The sequence below is a fragment of the Alligator sinensis genome, unplaced genomic scaffold, assembly GCF_000455745.1.
Source record: "Alligator sinensis unplaced genomic scaffold, ASM45574v1 scaffold65_2, whole genome shotgun sequence".
NCBI classification, from domain to species: Eukaryota; Metazoa; Chordata; order Crocodylia; family Alligatoridae; genus Alligator; species Alligator sinensis.
Genome location: NW_005842071.1, coordinates 1,605,151 through 1,627,338, shown reverse-complemented (window position 1 = coordinate 1,627,338; position 22,188 = coordinate 1,605,151). Strand labels below are relative to the sequence as shown.

Here is a 22,188-nt window from a genome sequence, read left to right as displayed (position 1 = left end):
GCAGGGGGTCAGGCTAGATGATCTGTTCAGGTCCCTCCTGACCCTAGCTACTATGAAACTATGACTTTGTTCAACAATACTACCATCACTGTTCCACACTGCTGCGTAGGTTTCCCACTTTGCTGCAGATATACAGTGTGGACAGCCATTTTGCCATTAATTTCTGAAACAGCCTTGTATTTATTCTAACAGTATCAATATGACCCTGGTGAACAGGTCTACATAGCTTTAAAATCCAAAGTTTATTTTACAGGTGGCATGAAGCAAATCTTACAGCTGATGCACAGAATAAGAAATAGATACTGCTCACAAACATTTATTCCTTCTAGACAAAGTTTCTTGTCCACACCCCAGCTTTATTACTCACGTAGTAACCAGCAACAATATCAGTCTAACCCTTCAAAATTGCTAGCTATTTTGGATGCCCAAGTTGAGACACCTTAAAGGGGACTGCTTTTCCCAAGGAAGGTTGTCCTGTACTTCCTGAACGTCAGGAAATATGTAAAGTGTTTTACACAAGACACTAAATTCACTAAACACTTCTGAAAATTTAGGCCCTAGTGATCATCCTAGCATTGCAAGTGTTGCTGACTTCCTGCTGTGACTCTGAGAAGGGACAACTAATGATGACTTACCATACTTTACTCCTATCACTGCCGAGGTAGAGATAACAGCAGGCAAAAACACAGACATAAAACATAAAGAGTCAGAACCTGCGGGATCAAATTCCATCTACCACGAAAGACGGTGGGTCTGATTCTCTGTTGCCTTGCACCTAGTATAGTCATTTATACCTGTACAAAGTGAGGGATTTTGTTTACTTTCATTTTGTAGAGGAGTAAATAACTACACAATGTGCAAGGAAATGGAAAAAAGTCTAGTTTAAAGAGAAGGCTTCCAGGTGGACTGAAGAAATGCTCTTACTGTGTTGAGCTTCATACTGAGCTCCATGGTGCTGTAATTGCTGACTACGTCTGTAACAGCCTTCTCCTGCTTTCAAAGCCTGCTTAAACAGCTTCTCTGCTTCCACAATAGTTGTTGCTTCTTCTTCAGCCAAGAGAATGTAAGCAGTGGCACACCTGTCAATGAGATCACCAACAAAAAACAAAAAACCATGAGAAAATGAATTCAATTTGTCATTATCAAACACAAAGCAATCCAGACACACAAGGGCATATCAGATGAATAAGAGATTGTGTCTTGTTCTTGATAAAGCTGCATAAAGTAAATACATTAGTTAGGGGTGCACTGATAGAGATTTTTTTGGGCCAATATTGATGACTGATTTTTAATGCGCCATATCAATCCAATTGCCGATATGCAGCCAGGCAGCGTCCGGTTGATAAGCCTGTTGTGGGGGAAGGGGCAAGGTGGGAGGAAGGAGCATGGGGGGCAGATTGAGGCTCCTGCAGCGAGGGAGGGAGCGGGGATGGCAACAGGGCAGGGGCAGGTGCTGCACAGCTGGGGTGGGGCAGGGTGTGGGACGAAGCCACGGCTCATCCAGGGTATGAGGCAGCTCCCACCATTGCATACACCCCAGGAAAGCATGAAGGGTGTGTGCCCCCCAGATCTGTGTGCAGGGCAAGGGTGGGCTGCCACTGTGGGCTAGTGTCAGAGGTGGTGCCAGCCTTTTCCCGGAGGGGGGACTGAGCCAGGCTGCACGCGGGGTGGGTGGAGGCAGCACTGCTACAGGGGGACTATGGAAAATGTTGTGGTGGCTGCGGCCCACCCTGCAGCCGCCCTCCCAGCACCTCTGCCATCTGCCCCAAGCACAGCCCCAGGCCAACCCCCACACTGAGAAGAGCCAGGCACTGTCCCCAGCCCAAGTCCGTAGCAGCAGCCCACCCTCACCCCATGCACAGATCCGGGGGGTACATGCCCCTCATGCCCTCCTGGGGTGCATGCAGTGGCAGAAGCTGCCTCCCCTCCCCATATCCCCCAGATGAGCCGCCCATGGCTCTGTCCCATGCTCCACCATGTCCCAGCTATGAAGTGCCTACCCCAGCCCCAGAACCAGCCCCACTCCTGCCCTCACTGCAGCGGCCTTAGTCTGCCCCCTGCTCCTTGCACCACAACAGACTTACCAGCCACTTGCTACTCTCCATGCTGCCGGGCTGTGCTTCTGGCCGCCTGTGTGCTGCACTGTGGCTGCGCATGTGCATGCAGCATTTATTGGTGACATTATCAGCCACATCAGTCAAAAAAAGCTGATTGCCGATAATGTCAATTTTCCTTTTTATCGGTGCCAATACAATATGGGACCAATGTATTGGTACACCTCTAACATTAGTCGTCAGAGTCCACCTCCTTATTTATCGAGAGTAGAGTTATACTACTAGAGTTGTTTCACTGAAGCTAGGGAAGCCATTCATGAAAGAAGGTACCATACTAGATGGTCTCAACTCTGGCCTCACAATAACAAGTAAATAGACATGAGAACTTCCAGTGTTGTTACTGTTAGCATTTTCTTTCAGATATCCTTGACATTAAATTAAATGTTACTATATTGAAGGAAAACAAAAAGAGCAATTCCCACAAGAAAAAGAAATACAGGATATAGCCATAGACTCCCAAGCACTTAAAAGTATTTTACATTCATTCAATAGTCAGTTAGAAAAAAAATGAGAAAGAACCATAGCTAAGAGAAAGTAGAGGAAATACCATTAACAATAGACTGAAAAGTGAAATCCATAGCTCAGCATGTCAGTCAGACACAAGCCACAACGCACAGGTTGAAGACAGTCATTGCTTAGGAATCCAACAGGGTATCACTGTGTGTACCTCCCTATTCCCTACTCCCCTTTGCCCTCAAACAGACTGCACTAGCCTGGAAACTCATTTAACCAGGCTAAAGTAGGAACTAATTTACGGACCACTGAATCAATGGGAAGATTAACAGTGAAACAGCCTTCAGAGCAAAGGCCAAAGGGCCTATACTGCACCTAAAAAATAAAGGAGAATATGACTAGGTTTTAGGAAAACCATCAGGGAGTTTTCAACCTACAGTAGTATCGATATATATTGATAAGTGTCTACTACAACTACAGTATACAGTTCTGTCTTTCCTGCCAGCATCAGGTCTTTCTTTGACAGTTCTATTATTATGAATAAATATTTCTGTGGCAAAAATTACTGTCCTAAACTATTATCCAATTGACTGTTAAATATCAGGAAATAATTCCAATGTTGGTATCACTCACTCATTCAATTCCAAGGCTTCATGTGCTGCAGAAATTCTGGCTTGGGGGTTTCTCTCTCTCCACGCTTTCTGCATAACTATGTAATAAAACAAAGCAAATAGAGGCATATCATTACAGAATGAACAAGGAGAATTAACTGCACAACAATAACTAGATAAATTGCTTTCAGTTGGACTCACTGTGGAACATTTCACAAACCAGGAAATTCAGACAGTCACTCAGAAGACACATAATCAATTTATTATGTTGCTCTCCTCAATCCCCATGTTTATTCTTTCATTTAATTAAACCTTTTTTCACCAATAAATCTAGCCAAGAGTTGTTCATGAACTGAGCTACACAGCTGTAACAATGGGAGGGAGAAAACACAAGGACTCTTTTTTCCTTGCAAGGTAGGATCCCTAATGCTTAGAAAAATACTAGGGGAGAGGGATCAATTACCTGTACTAACTCCCTTGCCACTGCTTCAAGCGAGTATTATCCGAGATGTTACATGGATGCAATATATTATTGAATGCATTAACCAAGAAATATTTAATACAGCTAATATCTTATACCAAAGCTTGTTATAAATTTTCAGCTTCTGTGTTTCCCTAAAGTTTGATTTTCAGTGAACCAAAGAAGTGTTCACTTTTTTTACTTCAGTTACATGGTTATAGGTTCATATAAAGTGAAAGCCATATGGGATCCTGAGCATGTACAATCGCATCGCATGCACGGAAAAAATTGGGAAAGCCAAGGCACAATCTGAGATGCAATTGGCAAGGGACATAGAAGGCAATAAAAAAGGATTCTACAAATATTTCAGAAGAGAAAGAGCTAAGAAACTATATGTCCCTTACAGAATGTAGAAGGCAATCTAATTATGGGTGATGCAGAGAAGACTGAAGTATTTAAAGCCTTTTTTACTTCAGTCTTCACAAACAGGGGAAGCTACCAGATGATAAGTGCATTTAGCAGCAAAGACTGGGACAGAGACAAACAGCCTAGAGTAGTAGAAGAACAGGTAAGGGATTATTTAGAGGAGCTAAATGCTTTCAAATCAGTGGGGATACTGAAGAAACTGAATGAGGTAATTTCAGAACTACTGGCTATCTTCTTTGAGAACACATGGAGGTTGGGTGAGATCCTATATTGGCAAAGGGCAGATACAGCACCCATATTTAAGAAAGGGAAGAAGGAAAATCCTGAGAATTACAGAGCAGTCAATCTGATCTCCATACCTGAAAAGATCATGGTTCTCAAGTAATTTATTTCAAAGTACCTGGAGAAAACAAGGTGATCAGGAACATCCAGCATGAATTCACACAAAGAAAGTCATGCCTGACCAACTTGATTTCCTTCTACAATAAGGTAATAGGTTATGTGGATGGGGGGAGAGCAGTGGATATGATCTATCTTGACATTAGCAGGCTTCTAACCATGTCTCTTATGACATTATCCCTAATAAGTTAAGGAAATACAGACAAGATGAAAGCACTGTCATGTGGATACATAAATGGTTGGATCATTGTGCTCAATGAGTAGTCATCAATGGCTCAATGCCTAGTTCAGGGGAGGGTGGTTCCTCAGCATAGGAGGTTTGTCCTATGTCCACTATTTTTTAACATCTCCATCAGAGATCTGGACAACAGGACTGAGTATACACTTAGCAAATCTCCAGATAACACCAAGTAAGCGGAGTTGCAGACATTCTGGAGCAAAGGGCTAGGATCCAGAATGACCTGGATAGTTTAGAGAAATGGTCTAAGATCAATCATGAAATTCAACAAGAACAAAAATAAAATCCTGCACATGGGATGGAATAACTGGTTGCACAGATACAGTCTGGGGAATGACTGGCTAGGGTGCAGTATTGTAGAGGAGGACCTGGGGGTTACAGTAGATCATAAACTGCATATGAGCCAAGAGTGTGCTCTTGTTGCAAAAAAAGCCAATAGCACCCTGGCTTGTATTAACAGGAGTGTTACTTGCAAATCAGGGGAGATGATTCTTCTACTCTATTAAGCATTAGTGAGGCCTTACCAGGAGCACTGTGTCCAGTTTTGGGTCCCATATTTCAAGAAGGATATGGACAGAACAAAAATCATTAGGGATATGGACAGCAACAAAAATCATTAGGGAACTGGAAAGTATGATTTATGAGGAAAGGCTGAAAGAACTGGGTTATTTAATTAGGAGAAGAGAAGACTGAGGGTTGATTTGAAAGGCACTATAAAGAGGATGGTGATGGGCTTTTCTCTGTGGTCACAGGAGACAAGGCTAGGAGCAATGGTCTCAAACTGCAGCTGGGGAAATTTAGGTTGGAGATTAGGAGGAACTTTCTGACTATGAAGACAGTCAAGCAATGGAAAAAATGCTTGACTAGACAGGCTGTGGTATCTCCATCTCTGTCAATTTTCAAGAGCAGGTTGGACAGGCACTTGGCTAAGGTGGTTTAGTCAGGGATGATCCTGCCTTGAGCAGGGAGCTGGACTAGATGCAAGGATCCTTCCAGCCCTACTTTCTGATGATTCTATGAACTTGCCACAATGTATCAGTTAATAAATGAACTTGTATTACTGCTGTGTGTGTCAGAACCCACTGCAGGAAGTAGGGACGCTTGAGCTCCTTTTGAATGGCTTTAGTGAAAAATACAAAATACAGCAATTTTTTTCTCAAGCCATACATTCCTCATAACTAAATAGTTCCTTGTGAAAATTGCAAACCCTGATAATCTAACTCACCTAGTCCCTATTTTACCCATAGGGTGAACCACTGAGGTGTGATCATATATTTGACTTTGTTGATTAATCTCAGGCTCCTGGGAGATATTAAAACAATGATGTGGTTAGGATCAGAGAAAGTTTATGGTCCATCCTAAGCTCATACCACTGCAGAACTTCCCCCAGCTGAAACTGGAGAGGAGGCAGCTGTGTCCCTGACCCAAGGCTGCCAGCAGCCCAGAGGTGGTTCCAGACCTGGGACAGCCCTGTGTCCAGTTCAAGACCCAGGCCCAGGGCTGACAATCAGCTGATTATTGGCCCTCAGCCCCATAGACGTAGGGCAATCAGCTGTTTGTTTCCCCAGCCCTGGACAGCCTTGGGGCAAGTTGCAGACCCAGGACTAACAATTACCTGACTACTGGCCTCAGTCCTGGGTTTATGGCACCATACAAATGAGCTACAAAAATGTTCAGCATATTTTGTGGCCTATCTTTATGGCTGGTTTGCCACTTTATGCTGCCATGAATTTGCTGTATGTGTAGAACAATGACTATTTATGGCACAATTAACACCTTAATCATACCATAACAGTAATGTGTGCCAGAGGCCTCAGACTGCTGATCATGTGGGACAAATGTCATTGTGAACCCAAGTCTAAAACTTCCATTACCCTCCTGGCAGGAGTTCATTTGCTTACTGGCATCTGCAGGTCGTAAGTGATCCGTGTCACATGTAAAGAACGTTTGATGATCCTGTGCTGAAAGATTCATATCATAGTAAGTCAAAGGTTCTCTTCCTGTCACCCATGTATACCTGCAAAGTACCAATAAATTAGATGAAATGATACATTTACAGAAAAAGGAGAATGCTGGAAGTTAGACATGGAATCGACCTACTAGCTCATCTAAACCCACTCGCAATTAATGTATAATTGCTCCCAACATTACATTACCGTTACTATAATATCTTCAAAATACTAGGAGATTATACATAGGTTAACTGGTATTGTGAAAAGAACCAATCAGAAAAGTACATACTCGTATTGGAAAAACCCTACATGACTAGGTACTCAGCTACAATCAATTTGAACTTGCTGTTAAGAAATATCGGATATGTTAAAAACTTGTAGCTGCTCTAACAATGTAAATGAACTCATGAAAATGGATTTAAATTCCTTCCCATTCATAAACATTTAGAAAATAGATAATGCAGGTTGAAAACTTGGGGCATAACTACATTCCATTCAGGCTAAAAACAAATCCTGGTATTATCCAGGGTCTGACTGTCCCAGGCATGACTTGCATCAAAACAGGTGCAGCACACCTGTTTACACATGTAGCTTGAATGGCAATTAACTCTATTTAGTCCTGATTTGGCAGGGAGGTTATCTTGGTACTTTACAGGTGCTTAAAGTGGGCCAATGAGCTTGTAAGTTCGTAAGATACAAGAATAAAAGGCTTTGTGGTGGGCAGGGGAGGAGAATCTAATGTCTGCCTTTAGCTTCAAAAGTTATTTTCTATGGTATCTCTGTGCAGCTCACCACAAATCTTACTGAACAAATGAAGGTGCAGTTCCTAATTTAATACTATATCTGCATGGAAAAACACCCACCGGTTATACTCAGCTCCTCTGAAAAGGTTTAATGGATTTCGCCAGACTTTGCATTCTGTCACAATGATAAGCAAAAACACATATTAATAAATTGTAGCAAAATTACAACTGAATGTTTAACTTTAGCAGACACATCAATTATTCTATAACAAGTCAGCTTTTATTTCCCATGAATCCAAACATAAAAATCAAAAGGTCAATTTTTGATTTTTCAATCAATAGGTCAATTTATCTGCAGCTTGATTTTCTGCCTCTTATCCCTTTCAAACAATAATTTCATTATAATTTATTGTTAACAAATGATATCATACAAAACAGACTCTTAAGGAAGCTCTAAGTGTCAAATTAAAAAGATAATTCTGACTAGTGCCAGGATTCACTTTTACCATAATGTGGAGTGAGTGGGATCAGATCTGGGATTAGTGTGTTGAAAAACCTAGAATTCACTTGGTCTTGTAGCTTTGTTCTTTCTACAAGAAAACTTCACTGTCTTGTTAATATTGTAAGATTCTTGACTACACTTGCCTGTTTCAATTCCTCCTCAGTTTCTGAAGGAGGAAAAAAAACCATGGGCACCAATCGCCCCAGGACTGAGAAGGGATGCTAGGATTATTGGCAGAGGAAAGCTAGCGTCAAAGGCTTGGGAGCTTGAAAAAAGTTTCATACAGCTTGGTCCTCTTATAAAAATAAAATTAAAAGAAAATTTCTGTCCACCCATATCCAAATCCATCTCACAGGAAAGGGGCATACCAGAAAATGTATAACAATAACTTAATTTAGATCAGAGTTTACAGGATTTGTAAAATGAATTCCTAAAATCTCCACATACAAAAGCCGGATTCTGATTTCACTCACACACGTTTTACACCAGAATAATTCCCTTGACTACAGTGAAGTTATTCCTGATTTATATAATGGGCTTGATGCTGGTGTCATTTTCAACATTTATAACCAAAGATTCAGGGATGGTAGCAAGTTGCTTTGCTACCTTTCATTGTACAAAATGATATGTGAGTCACTGAAATAATTCATCATACTTCATTTTAACAGCAGTGTGGTGTCTCAGACATTTGGTCAGGCTACTTTCCATTAGAAAATGTTAACCTGGAAATTTTCTGCAAGGGAGTTTCAAAGACAATATATCATTCAGCAAGATATCACTGAAAAAAACTACAGTGGGATGATAAGTCAACAACATACCTAATTTAGACACCTTATAACATAGACCTGAGGATTAATACAGTCCCATGACACTCATCATGTCACAGTAAGAAGTATATATAATATACAGAATGGGAGTTAAGCAGTGCTCTTTTTTCATGAGCAAGTCTTTCCGCCTCTGCTATATTACAGGCTTATCAGGTGGGGGGTAGAAGGGCAGGGAGAAAAATTTTCTCATGTGGCTATGTGTGAACACATCACAGGGAGTAGTAGGTTCTCGGAGGATCAGTTCATACATTAGATAGCACAAAGAAGGCATTTTATGACTTGTTATGGCAAGAATAACAAGTTTGGTAAGGAAAAAACCATAGGTAAAGAATTCTCCGCATCAAATTCTGTGCTGACTAAGGATGTAAATATCAAGTCATTAGGCCACCTGCTGTTTTCCTCTTTAAACTCATAGGCTATGGGTACTAGATCCCCCTTCCTTCCCCCTCCCCCCCCACATGCCCTGCCACCTTCCCATTCCTCCTGAGACACTATGTGGTTTCCCCTCCCCACCTTCCAGACTGCTCCCCGCACCGCATTAAACAGTAACTGGTAAGCTAACTGATTACCACTGGGCTTATTGATTAAATGATTAATAGTTTAACTTTCACATCCCTAATGTTGACCTCTTCCAGATCAGGGAAGTGGGCCCCTCAAAGCAGCAAGATGATATTAAGTCTTTACTTGTTTCCTTGCTGGTGTCCTTTCTTTAAGATTCAGAGAGATCTTCCTTGGCCCAGAGCCCAAGTGAGGTGTGACAAATAATAGCAGAAGCACTCAGATATGAATATGGTTATGGAGTAGTGGATTTCTGCTTTATTTAAAATAGCTGAAATCCAACACATCTGGACTTCTAAGGAAAGTCAGGTGAACAAGGAAAAAAAGAAAGTAAACTTTCTCTTGGAAAAAAAGAAAGTAAACATAAATGCACTGGAAGGTACAAAAAACAATTTCTCTTTTTGAAAAAAAAATTAATTGATCTCAGTATTATATTCTAGTACCAAAATACTGCACCTTGCCGCAATGAAAACAACACCATGAACAAATAAATGCTTCCATATCCATGTACAAAGTGACACAGCAAAGCATTTACAGCATATCTGTGAAGCATGAATTCAAGCCTTGCTCTGCCCTCATGCTGAAGGTTACATCCAGTCCAGCCAGTTGGAAATGGACTGGGTAATCAAGGGCAGCCAGACACAACACCAACTACATCATTCTGTTGGGAGCATGGATTACAGGAACTCATGTGTCTTAGCCATGGTACCCTGAAGACCATTAGGACTTATGACCTATTTTATTTTATGTCTAAATGATGATAGCAATGAGCTAATGTCAGATGTGTAATTAAATGTTCTGGTTATTCTGACTGCAAACAGAAATAGTTAACAGTGGGCGCACCTACACAAGACGTTTACTGAGGAGCTACCTAATTAGTACCACAATAAAGTCTCTGCTTCTATACATGCAGCCGTATTAGGCTGCAGTAAACTAATAAACTCTACCATAGGAAAGTACTTGTAAATACAAGTACTATCCTACTGCGGAGTTATTTACTGCACAGCAATGCATGTTTAGACACTGATAGGGCTGGCTGGTGTTTCAATGCACCGGACAGCTTGTCCGCAACATGCTGAGCTAGGTTGGAGCGAGGGTGCTTCAATGCAGGGGATGTCTGCCAGCTAAACCTGCACTAAAACACACTCATGCCCCAGCCAACCCTGCTGAAACATGTTGATCTGGGTCAGAGCAACCATGGGCTAACAGGCTAACCCCCTGGGCCTCCTGGCAGCCAAGGCTTCTCTGGCAATATGTGCCAGAGTTTACAGTTTTGAATTAACTGCCCGTGTAGAGACATGCCCACTGACTTGATGACTGTGATGTCATTCTTTTTGCTTTATCATCTAGATTTAAAGTTATGAGGATTGATCCTTGAGTACACAAGAAGCCAACGCACTCAACTGGGGATATAAGAAAGGGAAAAAGGTGTGTTAAGGTATAGAAACATGTACCATTTAGACTGGTTTAAATGCAGTTTAAACCTGAAGCGGACAGGTGCACTATAAACTGGTTTAAAGATGCCTGGAATGGTTAAAAATTGTTCCTGAAAAATCAAGCCTTCTTTTGGAACAGCTCACTGTGAACCAGGTCAATGTCTTGTGTGGACATCAAATATTCCATGATACAGGTTTGGTTATTCCTCCAGGTATCCCATGCTGCATCACTCCCAGAGGCAAAACTGACCAGGACTGCACATGGGGCAGTCCCCCTCCTCCTCCCTCTCTCTACCTTCTCAGGCTCCAGTAGCATGCAGTGTCCAGGAGCAGCAGCTGAAGTTCTCTGCTGTTGAGGGGAGATGTCACCTCATGTTTTTACAGCTGATGCCCATGTTGACCACCCAAAAAAATCCTATTTTCAGCATCAACACAACAGGATGACATCTCTCCCCAGCAGCAGCGGCCTCTGCCATTCCACACGGCTACATTTCTCAGAGTGCTCTTCACTGACTAACACAGAAGCTGCTCCTGCTGCTTCCTTCCCAGGCTGGACCCAGAAGGGCAAGGGAAGCAGGGCATGGGAAGAAGGGAAGGCATCCCTGATTCTATTCCAGCACCCTCCTCCAGTAGGCAGCACCCAGGGCTCCTGCCCCACTTGCCCATCCATCCCTGTACTATTGATCACTTCTTGCCATACTCATTGCTTTAAATGGCCATTTTGGTATATGGTCAGAACTCTACTGCCCCTTTTTTCACCTTTTGTTTGCACTTTTTGAACCAGTGAGATCCCTTGCACTATTTGGCCAATAAAAGCCATATTTCTAATAACTAGCTGTGTGCTCCCTCCCTAATCAACTGTGCCCCCCTCATTATACTCTCCCCAGCTTTTTTTGGAAGTCCTTTTGGTTCTCTTGTAGAACGGCTTTTTAAAACAATTTTCAGGATCTATGATATACACTGAAAATCAAGAGTTCCTCCAGCTGTTTCCTAACAGCAAAACTCTGAGCCAGAATGTGTCTCTTTAGTCAAAATACCGTTTACTGTTTTAAAATGAAGTATATCCTTCAGAACTGAACTGAGATTGAAAGTACTGATGCATACAGGCAGGTACGTCAATAGTTTTCCCATGTACCCCGATAAGCTGCACTTTATGCATGGCACAACATACTGCAGCTATTCAAGTCTTTTCACTCTCCTCAGATGGGAAGGTCAGCAGCCAGTTTGCTCTGCTACTTGAAGACCTCATACTGTATACAACATTTAGTGCTTCAGTTTTCAACTGTTTTTGATCCAAGGCATACCTTGGAAAATACCAGGTCATAACTGTCACCCATTTCTTGACTACAGAAATATAATAGAGCAATTCTGCTGGACTCAAGAGGAGTTCAATAGAATGTGGTCAGAATATTTTTGACCCTATGGATTCCTATTGTAAATCTCTGGGTTTAGCTTGTGAATCATGTAGGTTTTTCCACATGTAATACGGTTAATATTGCATACCCTCCCACACCCTTAAAAGGATTTCACAGCACCCCAAAGTGCACTAGTTGACACACACTGATCTGGTGGAAAGCAAGATTGCTGAGGCCATGAAACTCATTTACTTGTGAACTAAACAGTTTTTGATGAACAGGGATGAAATATGTGCTTTATAAAAAATTAACAAGAAACATGATGGAAGTTACTGACCCAGTTAATGTACCAGGCTCCAAACACACGCCCCTCCTCAGTTATTCAGTTTGTTTATTTTCACATTTTCCTCATTTCTTTAGTTTTGATACATTTTTATAGCTTACAGGAGACAAATAATTCAATCACAATTGAAACAGGCACAACAATCCCAGTGAGAGTTAAACAGGTTTCTAGTACTAAAATACAAAGTTGAACAGCAAAGCAGAGCCAAAACAGCTCTATAAATGTAAATGACTGCTGCTTTCTTAAAAAATATCTACACTTCTTGAAAAGCTTCACGCTTATCTAAATAAAGATATAACATCATTTAGAGATGTGAAGTATTTCATTGAGTCTGGGGAGCATTAACCTCAGTATTTTTGTCCCTGCAAAATCCAATTCCTCTACAGTTTCATAGTAGCTAGGGTCAGGAGGGACCTGAACAGATCATCTAGCTTGACTCCCTGCCACAGACAGGAATGAATGCTGGGTTCACAAGACCCCAGACAGGTGATCATCCAACCTCCTCTTGAATATGCCCAAGGTAGGGGTGAGGACCACTTCCCTGGGAAGTTGGTTCCAGATTTTGGCCACCCTAACTGTAAAATACTGCCTTCTGATCTCCAGCCTAAACCTATTCTCCATCAGCTTATGACCATTGTTCCTTGTAGCCTTGATTTTCAGAAATGTTGTGTACTCACATGTCCATCTGGAGACAAGGTATCTTAAGAAGTTCAGAACCTCCCAAAAATCAAACCCTAAGTGATTTAAATCTATGATAGTGCTATAACAGGACTCTCATTCTGCTCACAAACCTTCTTTTCCTCACTATAGTGCTCATTTCTTTTCTGATACCTGATATACATGTGTATACACTGTGATGATTCCTGATAACAGAGGGTATAAACTTATTATCAAGTACATCAAGGTGGTTTCATCTGGGGTCAAATTTAAAGCAATTCAGGCTGATTTATAGCACTTTATTGCTTTGTGTTGCTCATTTTTAGAGCTCTTGAAAGGCATTCAGAACACAACAAATATTCCGTCTGTCCATGCCCATAGGCCACATACAACCCGTATATTTCTACTGGGAGAATCGCAGCTCTCCCAGTAGAAAGGACAAGTTTACAGATGTTCATACTGTTTCTCCCAGAACAAAAATGGCTGTTCTGGGAGAAAAGTAACCCATCTCCCACTTGGTAGAAGTTGCTCCTGGGAGAGTTTATCTGGGAGAACGAATGCCTGTACACTTCTTCACCGTTTGATTCCTCCTAGAACCAGGAGGTATTCAGTGGTGGGGAAAGGTTCCTGAGTGTTTTCTGGAGACCGAGGTCACCCTGGTCTGGACAAGGTATGGGAAGCAGCTGCTCCCACCCCTCCAGAAGACTGGGAGGGAATGGCTCCCAGCTCCTCACATTGGGGTCCATAGTGCAAGAAGTGGAGGGGTGCTTTGCCTTGCTGCTCAGTCTGCTCAGTTCCCAGGCACCAGGAGCCGCGCCAAGCAAGCAGTGCTGCAAGCCCCTGCCCACTCCTCACACCAGAGTCCCACTGGACCCAGGGTGGTGGTGGGGAAGCAGTTGCTGTGCTACTCCAGTGTTCCTGGGAACAGGAGAACTGCAGCAGCTGCTGCTCCTCACACTTTCCCCAGGCCAGGATCACCCTAGTCATGGGAAGGGCAAGGAAGAGGGGAGAAGAGGTGGTTTCATGCTGAATACCTGGATGGCTCCTTCTCCCAGAATCATTTCTGGTGATGGAAGTTTTGGTGGAAATGAATGCCTATATATAACCATAGTCTTTATTTGAGAACAAAAATAAATAAATACACTTTTATGCCTGAAAATTAATAATCACAATATGCGCATGCGCCTTTCATGCAAGTATTTCAAAGCATTTCACACATGGCAGGTATATACAGAGTTGCTGTATTATTAGATATGAGCAACATTGGAGGACTTTACTTTTTTAGATGCACAGAGATGTGTACACCAAAGATCTGGCTCCTACAGAAGTTAATGGTGACTGTGGGTGCCCAGCAAAAAAAAGAAAAACAGGCCCAAAATATCTCAAATTAGGCACTGCTAAACAAGGGTCTCTTGAAGCCTGGCTTGATATAAAACACAAATCAAATTAGTGCCAGAGTCAAGAACAAAATGAACCCCTAAGGCTTAGGCCTAAGCTGTAACAAACCACAGCACTTGCATCAGAATCAAACAATAACTCAGAACTGCTTACTTTAAGCTAAACTAATATAATGCAAAGGCAGATAGATATTCTTCAGATCTTCCAGTGATTTGAGAGTTTACTCTTTGCACTAAGCAGTTGTTTAAAGGAAAATAAAAACTAATTGCTTATTCTTTGAAATGACGTAGAAAAGATTTGTACAATTTATCAGAGGCTTCTGAAATATGGGTGAAAATATCTGGCATTGATTTATGCAAACACAATCCAAGTAATCCCACTGTCTGTGTTTTAGGAAGGCACGATTAATTACATCAAATACTTCTGAGCCAGTTCCAAAACAAAACAAAACAAAAACCCTTTGGTGCCTGAAGTACAAACTAGGTCATACATGTAAGTCCAAGTAACTGATCCACAAACCCACTGTCTAATTGCTTTGTGCTTAAGCGGCTGTAGGTGTCTGAAGTTTCTGGCAAATCCTCGGTTACATCCCTGAAGTCCTAACAATGCATATGCCCAGAACCGTTTGCATCTTAGCTGAGTATCTTAGCACTTCTCCATCTTAAGACCATTCAAAATTTACAAACCTAAGTCCTTTAAGAACTCAGTACTGTAGATAACTAAGAGCAAACATAACACATACCAAACACAGGAGCCACAGCTACTTCCATTCAAAACATGATGGTGCAGTGGGAGAGGAAAAGGATAGCCATAAAGGCCACCATTTTATAATAGCCTAACAGTTAAAGGACTTGCCTAGGAAGCAGGAGACCTGGGTTCTAAGCCCTCTTCAGCTTACAGGGATTCAGAGCCACATCTCCAGCTTCTGAGGAGGTTGGAGCCTTACAAAGCTGTAAGGCTCAGTTGGGAGGGTAAAGCATACAGCAGAGTATGCTCCACCTCTCCTGCTGAATCTTGGCTGTCAATGTGCAGACAAGGATATTAGGGCCCCTCTACATGTGCAGGTAAAGGCACAATGGAATCTAACTTATGATTCACACAGTTGTGCATCCTGCCATGCTACACATATATAGCAGGTGATGCAATTATGGGATTCAGTATAAGATCCCATCATGCCTTATTGCTGGTACAGAAGGAGCCCAGGATCGCAGGTATAAACATTTTGTTTATCCCTCCAGACCTACCAGGGAAACACAGGGAGGTAATGCCAGGGGTGTGAGTGAGTGTGTGTGTGCATATGTGTGTGCATGCGTGTACATCTAATTCAGGCCTAGTTTCAATTTGCCTTTTAGGTACCATACCAGTAGGCCTTGATCCTGGAAAAACTTAAGGCGCACGCCTAATTTCACAGAGCTAGTGTAATAGTTACAGGGTCGATCTACGCTTTCAATTAGTGTGGCATGATAAACTCCGGAGCAGTTCGCACCAGAGTTAAGAGCTCCTGGGCACAATGTATAAACGTGCGCCCAGGACTGCAGCAGTTTGAGCCAGGGCGGAGCAGCCCTGAGTTGGCAGCAGGCTTGGGTGGCCAATCCTGGGCTCTGAGGCAGTGTCAGGCAGCAGAGAGGCTGGCTGGGGCATGAGAGTGCCCAAACAGTGGTGGTTTGCCAGCAGGCAGGGGTCTGGCCCCTGCTGCCTGGGTGCAATTCAATTTACACCTGGGTCAATGTTTACACACACCTTTGGAAGCAGTTATTTTTGCTGCCATAAGATAGTACTGTCCCTGACAGCACTGTCTTATGGCAGTGAAAATTAGTTTGCTGCAGTCTAATAGCATTGCACATGTAGACTGTGATGCTTTACACTGCAGCAAATTAGTCTACTCCACAGTTAAGCCCACACGTAGATGCAACCACAGAGAGTTTAATTGATTTCAGTTCTTTTCAGAATTAGGTCCCTTAATTGGTAATGGTCTAAGACAAGGGTCAGCAACATTTTTGGGCAGAATGCCAAAAACACTGGCAACCTCGATTTGTAAGATGTTGGGAGTGCCAGGGCTGGATGGCAGGGGAGCCATGAGCGGCCCGATCCTTGTTAAGGCAGCACAGCTTCAGCCCCTTCCCCATCATATGCCCTGAGGCACGCATGCCAAACAAAATGCCCTCGTGTTTCACACTCTGATACACATGCCAGTACCCCGGGCTAAGATATTATCTTCTCCTCAGATATATGATTGATTTCACTTTCCTTTCTACTATCTGATCTCAAGATACCCAAATTTTAAACCATAAAACTGGACAGTAATAATTTCCACATTATTTCAGGCAGTTTTATTCAATTTAATGATAAAAAAATTAAAAATGTTCTTACATGCTGTGGATCTTAATACTACTTGTCTTGGCTACTTGTACTTGCTACTTGGCTGACTTGCTTTTTGACTGATTCACATCTTAATTTCTCAGTACACTGAATCTAGATCAATAAAAGCTTAAAGTAATGGTTAAGAATGAACGATTAAGCAGAGTACTGTATTGCACTGTGTTCAGGATAGGTAGAGGTTATATTTTATCATTTTACTATAGTGGAAATTTAATAGAAAGCTAGTATTCTTTTCAGTTAAAAGAGGGGGAAGAAAAGTGACGTTCACAGCTAACTTTGCAGCAAACAAAAGAAATCATCTTACCTGAAACACTTTGTCGGTTTGAATCAGAGTCCCCGTTGCTCGTGTTAGAGTTGTTGGGAGAGTTATTGTCCACCCCACCCAGCAGAGGGCGCAAGTGACTCACGGAGACCTGCTCAATGAAGGATGTCCCATACTTGCGAAAGTACCACCATTCAAATATCTAAAACACAAGCAGACAATATAACACATTACCGGGTGCATACTTTGCCTGTTCTCTCTGGAGCCTAAAGTGTAAAATTTTTATTAATGCTGTCACATCTATCTAAATTTCATTCTGCATCTCTTAACACTGATTTCCCATTCTTTACATATACATTCTTATTCATTGTTCAGCATTTTCCAGACATCATGAAAGGAAAGAAATAAAAGTAAGGATATTCTGGCATTGCTACCAATAAACACCTGCCTCTTCACACTAATAAAATACCTGTCTTTCACAAATCATAGACAACAAAGATAGAAAAGACTTATGATGTCATCTATTAAACAACTCTGCCCATGAATGATTCAACCCTGTATTATAATCACAGGTGGCTTGGGAGAAGAGCTGGGTGAAATTTTTCATATCAAAAGCTTTTCCATGAATAAAGTGCAATTTCTGGTCGATGAAAATGTGCGTTGAACAGACCTAATAATTTCATCTGAAAAAAATGGTGGTAGTGGTGGTGGGGGGAATCTTGGTGAAGCCAGAAAGCTTTCTATTGATATTTTCAAAATGAGGTATTTTGATTTTTCATTTCCAAACACTGATTTTGAACCAGCATGGCTAAATTTAATTGAAAAAGGTGGGAGAAAAAACCTCAAAATGAAACATTTTGCTTCCAAGTCAAACAGAAATTTCACTTTAAGGAAATTCAATTTGTTTTTCATTTCACTGATAACACTGGGGTTTTCTGTTTTGTTTTGGGTTGACTCAAAATGCATTTTTTCCCAAAAATTTCAACTCAGTTAAATTATGCACACAGCTCTACTTGGGAACTGAGCTATCCCACAACTTAAGAGAGCTCAGTGTATGGACAAATATATTTTCTTCATATTTTTCATAGTGAAGTCAACGATTACATTCTAGGGCAAGGGTCCTCAATCAAGGTGTTTTAAAACTACTAGTCATCCACCCTGACAACCTTCAAAAAACGTATTGATACCCATCTTGCTGGGATCATTTGAACCCAGCAATCTTTCCTGCCCAAGTGCAGAGGGGCTGGACCCGATGATCTGTAAGGTCCCTCCTCCTTCCAGCCCCTAACAACTATGAAACTATGAAATGTTGCATCTTTGATTGTAAACACTATAAATATATTCACGCATTAGAAATGAGGAAATGAGGTTGCAGTTGTTCTGTATCAATAAGCACTTTCTTCAGTAAAGTAGCAAGAGCGAATAATTTAAGGAAAGGTTTTTTTCCAGTATTGGCAGTCCTTTCTGATATTAGGCTGAAAATTGGTCTCTCTCTTTTCCTTTCCACCATCTGCACGTGCATTTCAGTACATGTAATTACTCCACTGTGGGAGTAACTTGTCCTGGACAGTACTATCTACAGCAGAGTTAATTAATTTACTGCGCCTTAACACAGGCTCATGTGTAGATGGTGACACTTTACTGCGGAGCTAATTTGTCAGCTACACAGTAAAGCACACATGTAGATGTACCCACTGCATCCTAACTGTGTTATAAAACTGTCCATCTCATCTATGGAAAGTCTCATATGTTAGCCTGGTTACAAAATACACGTGAAGTCCACCGTACGGTATAAACAAGAACTAGGTTTTTAATTGAGGTGTGGACAACTGGGTTAAAACCAAGTTTTCAGACCTGTTTATACATGTAATATAGTCAAGGATTCAATTTAGGCCATAAACTTAATCCCAGGAAGTGCTAGAGGAGACAGGGCAGTGGAGGATTTAATTTGTTCATTTTAAATTATGTAAAGTAACCAACCAAACAGGAAGATGGAGGGTACAGACATGAAAAAGTCTTTGTACTCTCCTGAGCTATGCAGACTAGGAAAAAAGGGTCCACTAAAATCAACTGACTTCAGCAGAGCCATGGTTTCATAAGGCATATAGGTTCTCAGAGAGACAAAACAAGAGGAGAAAAGTATAATTTTACTTAAGAGCAATGCAAGATAAGCACTAGTACATAATGCTATTACCCAAAGCTGACCATCACAGAGTCACTGCTGTATCTAGAAATGTCATAAATATGAAGTAAGTGAGGGTCCCATCAGTTGCTATTCTTCTAAAATGATGGCATTTTCCTTCATTTCATAACCTGCATTAACTGTGATTCCGGCTTCTAATAAGTAAATACAGCAAACTGATAATGAAATAAATCTGCCAAAACAGACCATATGGTGGAAAATTCCAATCCATATTAGCACAGCCAGTAGAACAAAATCACAGTAATTTAGGTCTGAGAAAAGAATGTTTATTTTAGAAATTTTTCATTTAAGACCTTATTAAGAATAGGTGTTTGAGAATTGCATGTGTTGTGCAATGTGTTATATTAAGCTGGGTTGTACTGTATTTTCTCCCATATAATACACCCCCAAAGTTAGCATGCACCCCATTTTGAGAAAGCCCCAAGAAGGAAAAAAAGCTTTACCTTAGATATAGGGTCTTCTGCTGGGGCTGGAGGGCTGTGCTAGGGTTGGGGGGCTGGTGAATTGTATACTGGGGCTGGGGAACTGCACGCTGGGGTTGGACAGTTGAAGAATTGGGGGTTGTGAGCCGTGCGAGGGCTGGGAACTGTGTGCCAGCCCTGATGCCATGCAGGCACTGGGGCTGGAGCTGCATGCCAGCCCCATCGGGCCATGCTGATGCTGGGGACAGAGCTTCACAGGTAGGCCCAATCCTGCCAGCATTGGAACCAAAGCTGCACAGCCAGGCCTGATGCTGCTGGTACTGGAGCCAGGAACCAGATACAACCCAGCTGTGCTAGTGCCATGAGCTAGGTACAACCCAATGCATGGTCCCAGAGTCAGCATGCTGGGTACAATCCAGCATGAACATCTTGAGCCAGTGTTGGGCCAAACTTGGTATGCTTGGTCTATGTCCCATATGCTAGATCAGACCTGGTGCACCAAATCTGGCTGTGGGGCTACCAGAACCCAACTGCAAAGCCCAATCTGGCATGCAGTTGGGAAGGGAGCTTTCCCATGGGTCTGGAAATTTGGCAACAGAGAGTGGCGGGAAGAAGAAGCAGTGATAGTGTTATTTGCCATGTCCCCACCTATATCACCAATTTTCTGGACCCATGGGGAGGCTTCTTCCTTGTATACAGAGCATTTATTCCAAGCATGTACCATCAAACATGCCGTGCTACTCTGTGCAGGCTACTTACTGAACCAGAAACAGCACAGCCATATGCATGTGATGCTACAAGCGGACTAATTTGTCTGACCAAATCAAAAACAACTCTCGCCACAAAATCTTCCTGATTTTTACCTGCAACAGGCAAGGAAATTAAACAGGTATCTATCAAACAGGTACTGCTGTAGTATCGGAGAACTGGATAACAAGGGCAATATTGAGCGTACACAAAGGATGCTAGTTTCTCCCAGTCTTCCCCATTACCAAGTCTTATTATCACCTCTTTGAACTTCTTTCTTAAACCTTTTATCTCTTCCCTCTTAACAGTTTTCTCCAACTTCATCTTTGAGGGACATCACAGGGCTAGATTCTGTCATGACCCAAAAGGCATGATTGTGTGTGTGTGCTTCGGCATCAGAATTATCCACGTTAAGTTGCAGAGCATTGCACGGGAGTTTCCTGTAGCAAGAGGAAACCCCGGTGCAGGGACCAGTTTCCCGCCTTTTCTGCAGCTTCTTTTGCAGAGTGCATTGCTCGAGCTGCAAGAGGAATGCACGGTGCAAAAGAGTTCCCGCCACCGGTATGCAAATTCGTTCCCCGTGATTGGCTAGTGCTAAATTATTCACACGTGGCAGCTAGCGATTGGCCTGTTAGTCGTATAAGAGGCTTGAGCAGTTTCCCCCCAAGCCGAAGAGGACTCCACATCCATCTCGTGGGGACTCTGGGTACACGGCAGGGTAATAGAAACCCTGTGTGAGATCCAGAGGAGCGTGGCGGCCTGATCCACCGCCCACCTCTTCCCGTCTTCGAGCGCGACTAATATAAGACGTATTTACGATTTCTACATTGGTGGCCTGTTCACCCAGAGCATCCGGAGCTCTGCACCGTGGAGCCTAGCAACCTTCACGAGACCGTCTGTGTTGTGTCTGTCTGTAACTGCAACTTAATCAAGCTTTCCAGCCTACACCATTGCCATCTCAGTGTAAGTAAACAATCTTTTAAACTACCGATACGCGTCCGTGCCTAATTCCAGAGCGAAGGCCTTCCCTCTCCGCCCCCGCGTGCCTGGGCTGCTGGCCACAGCCCGCGTGCAGCGCGAAAAAGGGCTCGGGGCGCTCCCGGCCCGCACAGATTCCACTACTTGGGGAAGGCCTTTTCAAATTGTTAAATAACAGCAGTTAAAGCTATTAGGCCTTAGGCCAGGGGTGAGCAATTAGTTTGATCTGCAACAGCTTGCCAAAACTCCCCAAGTAACTCTGCGCCATGCTCAGCTGGGTAGATGGGTTGAGGCTGCAGGTGGGCGAGCAGTGGCATCTGGGAGTGGGACAGGTGGATGGGGCTAGGCCCAGGGCTGGGATCAAGATCACAGGGCTATGACAGCATGGGGCCGGGGCCCACGGCAGAGCTGCGATCCGATTCCTGCATGCCCCTGTGACAGGCACTGGCTCCACAGGCAGGGGAGCGCAGGGAGTAGATCACAGCTCTGCCATGGGCCCCAGCCCTGGGCTGTCACTGCCCAGTGATCCCAGCAACTCCATGGAGACTTGCCCGGGACCCACATGGGCAGGGCATGCAGGTGGGCAGATGGGATGGGGTCGCAGGCGGGCAGGTAGCAGTGTCTGGGAACAGGAAGGGTGGGTAGGGCCTGGGATCACAGGGTAGTGACAGTGCAGGTCCGGGGCCTGGGGCAGAGCTGTAATCTGCTCCCTTCATGCCATGGCC

The 22,188-nt window shown here is 42.9% G+C and overlaps 1 protein-coding gene across 13 annotated transcripts in view; it reads right to left on the bottom strand.

The window, feature by feature from the left end:
* ST7 (suppression of tumorigenicity 7) overlaps nucleotides 1-22,188 on the bottom strand; it is a 219,675-nt gene that overhangs the window by 79,733 nt on the left and 117,754 nt on the right. For 12 of the 13 annotated variants that reach the window (XR_003094031.1, XR_003094032.1, XM_025204175.1 and 9 more), the window contains 5 exons: nucleotides 17,156-17,315; nucleotides 7,517-7,571; nucleotides 6,576-6,718; nucleotides 3,201-3,276; nucleotides 925-1,079 (listed from right to left, as the gene is read on the bottom strand). Coding sequence is in view for 11 of the 13 variants with exons in the window: in XM_025204175.1 (XP_025059960.1) it covers nucleotides 925-1,079; nucleotides 3,201-3,276; nucleotides 6,576-6,718; nucleotides 7,517-7,571; nucleotides 17,156-17,315 (589 nt within the window). In the remaining 2 variants the exon portion in view is untranslated. The remainder of the gene's footprint in view (nucleotides 1-924; nucleotides 1,080-3,200; nucleotides 3,277-6,575; nucleotides 6,719-7,516; nucleotides 7,572-17,155; nucleotides 17,316-22,188) is intronic. The other variant, XM_025204170.1, reaches the window with a different exon arrangement.